At 48.0% G+C, this 9,655-nt stretch overlaps 1 protein-coding gene across 4 annotated transcripts in view; it reads left to right on the plus strand.

The window, feature by feature from the left end:
* FARP2 (FERM, ARH/RhoGEF and pleckstrin domain protein 2) overlaps window positions 1-9,140 on the plus strand; it is a 73,176-nt gene extending 64,036 nt beyond the window's left edge. For 2 of the 4 annotated variants that reach the window (XM_031505662.3, XM_085587589.1), the window contains exons 23-27: window positions 1,779-1,897; window positions 2,674-2,837; window positions 5,360-5,467; window positions 6,223-6,374; window positions 7,503-9,140. In XM_031505662.3, coding sequence (XP_031361522.2) covers window positions 1,779-1,897; window positions 2,674-2,837; window positions 5,360-5,467; window positions 6,223-6,374; window positions 7,503-7,590 — 631 coding nt within the window. In that variant the 3' untranslated portion in view covers window positions 7,591-9,140. Of the gene's footprint in view, window positions 1-1,778; window positions 1,898-2,673; window positions 2,838-4,630; window positions 4,771-5,359; window positions 5,468-6,222; window positions 6,375-7,502 lie in introns of all 4 variants that reach the window. The other 2 variants (XR_014957285.1, XR_014957286.1) reach the window with 2 other exon arrangements.
* Window positions 9,141-9,655: the final 515 nt, after the last annotated feature.

A 9,655-nucleotide genomic window follows, 5' to 3' on the forward strand; every position in this document is an offset into this window, starting at 1 on the left:
GAGGCACCAGGGTGAGCAGAGGGATGGAGCAGCTCTGCTGGGGGAAAGGCTGGGAGAGCTGGGATGGTTCACCTGGAGAAGAGAAGCTCTGGGATGACCAAATTGTGGCCTTGCAGTGCCTGAAGGGGCTGACAAGGAAGATGGAAAAAGACTTTGGACAGGGGCCTGTAGGGACAGGACAAGGGGGAATGGCTCCCCACTGCCAGGGGGCAGGGTTAGATGGGATATTGGGAAGGAATTGTTCCCAGTGAAGGTGGTGAGGCCTGGCACAGTTATCCAGAGAAGCTGTGGCTGCCCCATCCCTGGAAATGTCCAAGGCCAGGTTGGACAGGGCTTGGAGCACCCTGGTGTAGTGGAAGGTGTCCCTGCCCTCATGGAGTGGGATGAGATGGGCTTTAAGGTTCCTTCCCACCCAAACCATCCTGTGATTCTGTGTTTCTGTCTGACCCAAAACACAAACAGCAGCAATAAGTTTGCCATTGTGTTTGCTTATTTGGGATTTGCCAGTGTCATCCTTCAAACCACTTCAGGAGACAAAATCTAAACATACAAATATTTTAGAGACTCAAAAGAATTAAAATTCAGAACATACAAATTGCTGTGAGGAGAGGAGAGTTCCTGCAGAATGTCATGGAGGAAGCTGGAAAAAAATTAAAGGCTGACTTGGAAATAAAAAACAATCCTTTTTCAGCCTAAATTATCCCTATGCAATGAGTTTGGTGACTTTTTGTAATTAGGATGGCTCCTACACTTGGTATCAGGATCAGCTTTAGGAGTTCTTGTCTTTCTGCAAGTCTGCTGTGAAAACCCAGCTGGAATCAGGAATGCCAACGATGCAGGGTGGGAACACTAAATCTCAACCATAAATCTTAGGGTTTTTACTGCTTGATGACTTGTTCTTGAAAAATAGCCACTAGTATATTTATAAATCAGGTGTGTAGTGGCACAGGAGCCGATAAGTTTGGTATGCAGATGTATTTTTAAAAATTCCAATCTAACACCTGAGAATGCAATTTTTTTAAGAGCAACAATTACTCAGCAGCTGTGAGTCATAAGGTGCTTGAAAGATTCCTAAATTTAGAAAAATAAATGGAATTTTTACCTTGTCATGACTTTAAAATAGCCCAAGGTTTACCTGTCAAAAATAAAAATTGCTGCTAGGCTTAGACCACGTGTGGAATTTTCAGTCTAAATTAAAAACTTTCCAAAAAAAAAGAGGTGGTTACCAGAACAAAGAAATGTGGCTGTGTCTAAGGCCAAGCCTTCCACTGTTGCATTCCTGTGGATACAGATACACCTTGAAGGGCTGTGAAGGTCTCACCTTGTAGTGGATCCTGGGATGGGGAAGGAAGTTTCCTCTTCCTGTGCTCTGGGTTTTACTTGCTTGAGATGCCAGGTAGATCCCAGATGCCATTTAAAAGATGGGCTGTGCTTCAGCCTGCCATTTATCCTTCCAAAAAATCATGGCTCATATCCCCCATCTCCAGAATTCCTCTCCTGACCCCTGCCAGCTGTCTGTTCAATTTATTTGCTGTAAAGTCCAAGTGTTTAATTGTTAGTTTAGTCTTGTTTCAAGACTTGACTATAGAGGTGGTGGCTCTATAAGTTCAGTTTCCTCTATGGAAACTCCTGCTTTAGAGGAATTCTAATTTTGGTTTCATTTATCTAATGGAAGGACTCTGTCCCACGTTTTGGGCAGTGACCTGTGCCTTCAGCACACAGGCACAGGGTGGCAGATCTGGGCTGGCAGATCCCCATTCCCACTGCTTCCCTTGCAGTACCCGCCTGGAGATGGGCAAGTGGATGGAAGACCTGAATGTGGCAATTGAAATGGCCAAGAAATCTACAGAGAAATCCGAGATGCTTCTGGAAAACTCCGTGTGCAACCGCTCCAACAGTAAGTAGTTTCCTGCTTCTTTGAAAAGCAGCAGTTGTCCTGTCCTTTCTGCTTTCCTTTTGTGAGTTTGATGACATAAATGACATATTTTTATAATTTGTATGATAATGGAGAATTAGTTGGACTTTGGTTTTTATAAAAAAATATATTCTTGTCTTCCTAGACTGATGTTCAAAATACCTCTAAATGCAGCAGAGATGCTCCCATTGCAGAGTTGTTAATTTTATAAGGTCCTTAGTCACCCTTTACATAGATTTTTCTCAATGTAACTAAATGGTGAGGTATTTTTGTCCAAAATTAGTGTCTCTGGAGGTCAGCTTTTACAGTCCAGTATTCCTGTACTTGTCTGGTGGTGTTATGGCTGTGCTGAAATGTGGAGTATTTTTTCTTGGAGACCTCTGTTCTGTTCCTTGACTCAAGATGAAATGTGGTGGTTTTTGCTTGTTGGACAAAGCACTGACTCAAACCGCTCTGTGATTTTATTCTAGTGGAAGGTGTCCCTGCCAGTGGCAGGGGGTTGGAATGATGAGCTTTAAGGTCCCTTCCAACCCAGACCATCCTTTGATCCTGTGAGTCAGCTGCCCCAGGCAGAACTGAGTTATGAAACCCAGATTGATGTGCTTAAAGCATTCATAGGAGCTGTGTAACCAGCTCAGCTTGACATACTTAAACCTGGACCATGGCAAGAGAAAACCGCCTTTCTCAGGAATCCCAGCTTCTCTTGCTTTTTGTATTGCACGGTTTTCTTAAACCACTACCCAATTCTCCTCCCCCAGGATCCTCTGATGAGGTCTCTGTAGAACAGGAGTCCGAAGATGACATTCACTCCTCCCGTAGCTCCTTGGACAGGCAGAGCCACCACCGTGCCAACACCACCATGCACGTGTGCTGGTACCGCAACACCAGCGTCTCCATGGCCGACCACAGCGCGGCCGTCGAGGTACCGAGGGCGCGGCGCTGGCCCTCCTGCCCCGGCCCCGTCTCCCACCGGGCCTTGGCAGAGCTCCTGTGTCCAGGGAGAGCCAGGGAGAGCGTGGGCCACCCACCCCTCTGCATGCTGTCCCCTCTGTGCTGCCTGTGTGTCCGCACTCGCGCTCTCCGTGCAGCGGGGCCAAAGCAGGGAAGGGTTAAAGGACACCCGGGATATGTGGGACTGAATTGCTCCTTTGGGTTTCACCCGGCTTGCTGGAGGACTGAGCATCCCCTGTGCTGGGCACTGCTGGTGCACCTCAAATCCTGGGGTCAGTTTTGGGCCCCTCGTGACAAGAAGGGCATTGAGGAGCGTGTCCAGAGAATGACAGTGGAGCTGGAGGAGGGTCTGGAGCACCAGGAGGCTGCAGGGGCTCAGCCTGGAGAAAAGCAGGCTCAGGAGAACCTTCTGGCTCTGCACAACTCCTGACAGGAGAGGACAGCCAGGTGGAGGTTGGGCTCTGCTCCCAGGGAACAAGGGGTAGAACAACAGGGAATGGCCTCAAGCTGCACAGTGGAGGTTCAGGTTGGAATCAGAAAGAATTTTTTCACAAAAAGAGTGGTTAAACATTGGAACAGGCTACCCAGGGCAGTGGTGGGGTCACTATCTATCCCCAGAAATTTTCAGAGAATGTGTGGATGTGGCATTTTGCCAAATTGTTCAGTGGGATTTGGTCAAAGGTTGGACTTGATGATCTTGGAGGTCTTTTTCAACCTTAATGGTTCTATGATTATAATGGTTCCCTATCCATGATATTTTCCTTTAGAGACTGACTGTGCTGTACTGAGTTCTGGTTAGCTGCTGTACTGCACCCAGAATGAAGAAGAGAGGGTTCAGTTGGAATTCTCTGCCCTTCTCTTGCTGGCAGGACTGAGCAGCCTTTTCATGGCAGCATCATTTTATGCTGAGCAGAGATGTTTTTTATGTGCCCACAGAGGTGTTCAAGGCCAGGCTGGATGGGAGTCTGAGCAACCTGGTCTAGTGGGTTGGAACCAGATGAGCCCCAAGGTTCCTTCCAACCCAAACCTTTTTGGGATTCTGTGAGCCACTGGTACTTGCAGTCTTGCTGATACTCACAGTTCAAGGCAGCACTGGTGGCACATTTGGGCACTGAATCCTGCAGATTTTGAGACTGATCAACTCAGCACTCCTTACACTGCTTGTACCAGTGCTATGGTTTTACTTTAGGTAGCAGTTTGGCAGGGTAGGACACCTAACTGGAGGCTGCATGCTTGGAAGGCTTCCAGAAGTGGGAAGGACCCTAAATAACATGGACAGAAAAAAGAGGTCACTAACCTGACAAAAGCAATGGGGCAGGAGGCTGTGTCTGTGCCTGCCTGTCCTGCTCTGCTCTTGTTTAAGTGGACTTAAAAGTTTGGGCACTGGAGCTCCTGTGTTTTTCTGAGAGACAGTGTGGATCAGCTTGGTAAGGGAAGTGCTATAGATGTGACCTGGGCTTCAGGTACAGACACTGGGCACTTGAGCTGGCTTCTGTTGTGGTTTCTGTTGGAGGGGACAGGCCCTTCACTGCTGACACCCTGGGAAAGACACCAGTTCACAGTTCTGTGCATGGACAACAAGCTCACCCTGCTACAGCTTCTGGGATTGAATGTGTGACTTCTTGCACTCGCTCTGACCTATTCCATGTTCTAACACTGTCATTTTTTTCACAATCCATTTTCCTTTGACAGCCACCTTTCTTGCATCACTCCTTTCACCCTAACATTCTGTTTTTCTCTTTCTCTCCCCCTTTCTCTGCTCAGTTTTCTGCTCTCTTGCTGTTTCTCCAGAGCTTCCTCCTCGCTATTTGCTGGGCCAGGCCCAACGGCCCAACACAATCACCCATGTTTGTTGGTACCGGAACCAGAGCCTATCCCTGTCTGATTACTTGTGCATGATCCAGGTAAAGATGCCTCTCACATTTTATGCTGGTGGGGAGGAGCCATGGGCTGCCCAGGAAAATGTCCTGCTTCCTAACTGCTCACATGAGGATCCTCATCCTCAGAGGCAGACATGTACCATTGCCTTGTTAAGACAGGATTTCCTACTGTTTATGCCTCAAAAATGGTTCTCTCTGTAAATCTGCCACAATGTGCCATATCCACATGTTTTTTTTCTCAAATTACAAAATTCCTGTGCTGTCATTCCATGCCAGAGGTTTCCCTATCCTGCTGGCTGACTCCAAGGCAGTGGTGTTCCCCTCCCTGCAGCCCCTTCCACGCCAGCTTTGCTTCGTGTAGCTGCCATGTGTTGTTTATCTCCCAGCTCTGCAGTCTTCTGTTTCCTCTCCTGCTTTATTTCCCTTCTCACGCAGTGTGTTCCATGTGGGTTTCCTGCATGTCAGAAAGGGTGGCTGAAGGGGAAGGGACCCTGGTGGCTGTCACCATTCCTGGGAGGACTTTGACACCAGGGAGAAGCGCAGGAGCAGCGTTGGGCTGCAGCAGGATGGCAACCTGTGGTTTCATGGCAGTCCTCTTTTCCTTCTGTGCCAGAACCAGCTCTCTGGGTATTTGCTGAGGAAGTTCAAGAACAGCAATGGCTGGCAGAAACTGTGGGTTGTCTTCACCAACTTCTGCTTGTTCTTCTACAAGACACACCAGGTGGGCAGTTGTAGGTGAGGGGGTGATGGTCAGGGTGTTGGGGGACCTGGGGATCCTTGGCTTTCAGCTCCAGGGGCAAATCAGCACTGTTGGAAGGAGGGTAACAAGGGGAAGAGGAGGTAGCTCATACTGAAGCTGGTCTCTGAAAGGCTATGGGCACTTCTTGTGGAACTTAATCAGAATTTCCAGTTCTGATGGTGGTGACCTTCTGTGGGTGAGGGGGAAATGTCTCCTCATGCAGTGCTGAGGGCTGTGAGGGACACAGCAGCCTTTGGGCCTTCTTTGCCCACTTCTCTGTGCTGGGCTTCAGCTCAGCCTGACAGGCCCCAGGGATTTTTCTGCCCATGGTGCATCCAGCACATGCTTGATAATGAACCGTGGTGCAGTGCAATCTTTTCATCTTATTAACCAAATAAACTGCATTAACCCAGTAATTGGGTTATTCTGGCTTCTTGCCTTGAGGTCACATGTCTTTTGTGAGAGTTACTTCACCTTTTTTGTCAGATCTGTGCTTCAAGTTCCATAGAAAGAGTGCAGAGAAGGAGGAGGGAGCCCAGGAGGGGCAGAGGAGCAGAAGCAAATTACTATAAAAATTGACAGAAGATGGGGGAAGGTTTAATTATAAGCTGTTGGTGGCCTTGCAGAAGAGTTCTCCTGTTGTCTCCTGAACAAGAGTGCACAGCCCTCCCCTGTGGTACACGGGCTGCATGGCAGGGGTGCCTGGCACTCAGGGCTGGGCTCTTGGGCTCTTGCAGGATGATTATCCCCTGGCCAGCCTCCCCCTGCTTGGCTACACAGTCAGCTGCCCTGTGGAGGCGGATGGGATTCAGAAGGATTATGTCTTCAAGCTGCAGTTCAAGTCCCACGTGTATTTCTTCAGGGCTGAGAGCAAATACACCTTTGAGAGGTAATTTTCTGTTTTCTCTGTCTTGGTTTATAACCTGCTCTTAACTCAGTGGTTGGTCCTTCCATCCCCTCTTTCCTCCTAGTCTGAGTGATCTTCCAGTACATTCTCAGGAATAACATTCCCTTCTTCTCCCCACCAATGATATTTATGATATTTGGAGATCCCTCCTCTGACAGAACCCTCCTCTGTGTGTGGGAGAGCTGGGGATACACCTGGAGCTGTGAGCTGTGCTTTGTGCCAGGAGTCTGGGCCTTCCTTGGAGCCAGGGAGGAATGTGGGAGGGGAAGGGCTGTGGGGTGCTCAGCTCCTCCAGCTCTTGGGGAGTCAGATTTCCAGGTTCTGTAAAGAGAATTTCGGTTTTTATCTTCCATCTCTGGGAGCAGAAGTTACAACACGAGGCTGAGAGCAACAAGTGCAGGGCTTCCTTTCACTTGTCTGGTTTCCCTGTAATTACATTTTCTTGTTATCCTCTATAATTACAATTAATTGCTCTTAGGGGCTTCTACAGAGATGCACCACGTACAAAACTTTGCTGCTGTGTTGAGAACCCTTGCACTGGGTCCTGCCATGCAGGGTTGCATTGGTAGTTTTGGAAGGTGGTTTTACTGAGGTGTCACACGTCCCCCTTCCTTGGGAGAGTGTCACACACTTGTGAACAGCTGAGGTATCTGCTACCCGAGCCACAAGTTGTGCTCTTTAATGCACTGGGCTCGTGTAGGGTTTTCAGGGGGAAAATGTCCAATTCATAGTAAATTTGCTTTTTTCTCTGTTGCTTTGCTTTCTTCCACAGGAGCAAGGCTGTTACCTATTTCCTAATTTATTGTTAAGAAAAGCAATAATTATTTCAGCTTGTCATCCTTGATAACACTGAGGAGAGAACACAGTGAGCTCTCATGAGAGTTCTCTGGAGCTCAGAGCACTGTAGACATGTTACTTGGACAGGCAACCATGTTCTGCAGGGTATTTGCCACATTTCAAGCTGTCCCTTTGAAGAGTTAATTTTCCAGAAGACTTGTAAAAGAAAGAAAATTACTGTTTTGGGAGGTTTGGGAAAGAGGTACAGCTCATAACAAAGAACAAGATTACTGTGAGTGGGGGTTAAACATTTCTCATGTCTTTTCTTGGCAGGTGGATGGAGGTGATCAAAAGAGCTACCAGCTCTCCTGCTCGGTCAAGCCTGCTGCTTCCCAAGGAGAAGGACACTCACACAGACTGACGTGGGGCAGAGCTGGATCTCTGCTGGCAACACCAACAAAACAAGCAGGCAGGAACAGGAGGCTCTGGAGTTGACAAAGCAAAGACCCAGGAGGCTCATTCCCCCAGTATGGCAAGTGGGAGTGAGGGGCTGCAGACAGGGATCACATCCATTCCCAATGGTGTGGAAGAGGGTCAAGTCTGTTCCAGCTGAACCTACTCAGAGAGAACCCAACAGCAGTGCTGGGTGCACACATCAAGGAAGGGTTCTTGTCCATTGTACCTGTACAGTGACACCTTTACCTGCCCTGAAGGCAGGTACCACCTTCGTTTTACATTTTGACTGGATGATCAGCACACACGGGAGAAAACCAGCAGCTTCCAGGGGTGTAGCTGGCTGGCAGCAGTGGGTGCCAGGGTTCCCTGTCCCTGGTGCTCGTGGGGCTGGCAGCACACCCTGTCCTGCTGCTGCTGTAACCATCAGCCTGCTGGCACAGCTGCCTCAGACAAACAGGAACACAGCATGTGCTGGCTCACACACAGCTCATTCTGAACAGACACCGCAGCTCTCCCAGAACAGCTCTGCTCCTCAGGAGCTGCCAAGGCAGCAGTTTCCAGGCAAGCAGGAAGACTGAGTCTCTGCTGAGCTGTCGAGGTGTTGGTGGATTGTGGATCGGTGCAGGGGGGTGCATGGTTTGTCCTCTGAACTCAATCACTGTTCTCATATCACAGCTCCAGTTTCTTTATCCTGTAGTAGGAGTTAAGTAAGGCACGGGATGGCAAACACTCTCCACTCTGGTGTGGGTGATGTTTTCAAGGCATTTAAGCACTGTAGGAGAACAAACCTCTGAAAGTCACCATTGCTTGTGTTTTTGTCATGCAAAGAAATGAAAATCCCTAATCTATTTCAGTTTGGGGTGGGATCCATCCTCTGTTTCTCTTAAAAGTCACTGGATTCCAGATGCAGCATTAGTGTCTGTGGACTCTATTAAATTTCTGTATTAAATCTGAAATGTTTGCAGCTTCTTCTCTTTGTAAAGCTGTCACCTTTGGGTGCCTCCACAGAAGGACTGACATTCGCTAAGTGCCACAAGATGCTGTTGGACGTGGCTTTGATGGGCTGTGGGGACTCTGATTTCTATTAGATAGAAAAGTGTTTGTGTACTAATGGAAGGAACAATGCAGTGAAGCAGTGAAAGCAAAAGGAAAGTGTTGCACGCTGTGAGGATGGAGGAATGTGGAGATCCCATGGGACAATGGGATGGACAGAGGCCAGCACGAGTGTTCACTTATGGTCTCAAGCATTTGTGGGATGAGGACTGAAGGGAGGGGGAGTCCAGAGGGATTTTCTTGCTTGGCATTTGCATCCTAGAGGAGTGACTGCAGATCCAGCCTTTGCCACCCCTGTCACGAAGACCATTGTCCTATCTAAGTTAAATGTACTTAATTTATTAGCATCTTCATTTATTATTTTTTAATTACCTGTTGTAGGTGTATCCATGTGGATTGATTAGACATGTTATACTGTGGCTGAATATGACTGTTCAAAGTAAATAGCATCTTGATATAAAACTCTCTCAGCCTCTTATTCCTGAGCTCACCATCCCCATTCCTGGGCCCACAATCCCAGGTTCAAGTTACTCAGTAGTTTTCCAGGGTCGCAGTTCACCCTGTACCAAGTGCTCTCCATCCAAAGTGGGGCTCCCACAGTGAGCAAGAGTCTTCCCTTAGGGTTTGTGGACTGGTGAGTGAATGATCCTTTAGTTGCTTCTGCTGAACCCACAGCTCAGCATCTCTCTTGAAGATGAAATGCCTGAGGTGGGGTCTCTAAACCAGGAGCCTCTGGAAGGACAGCAGGCAACAAAAGTCCCTTCTTGGTTTCAGAATGCCGAGCTCAAATTTATGCATTTAAAGTGCAGAAGCTCAGGCTAGGAAAGCCAAAATTATTGGTATTCCTAGCAAAACTGCCTTACCTCAGTGAACTTTAAAAATTATGAGCATTTCAGTGGTGTATCAGTTCTGTAAAATATTTCATTTTCCCAGAACTCTCCAGGAGTATTTTTGTCTTAACTACAAACATGAGAAGT

This window comes from Lonchura striata, chromosome 9, assembly GCF_050655825.1.
Source record: "Lonchura striata isolate lonStrDom1 chromosome 9, ASM5065582v1, whole genome shotgun sequence".
NCBI lineage: Eukaryota > Metazoa > Chordata > Aves > Passeriformes > Estrildidae > Lonchura > Lonchura striata.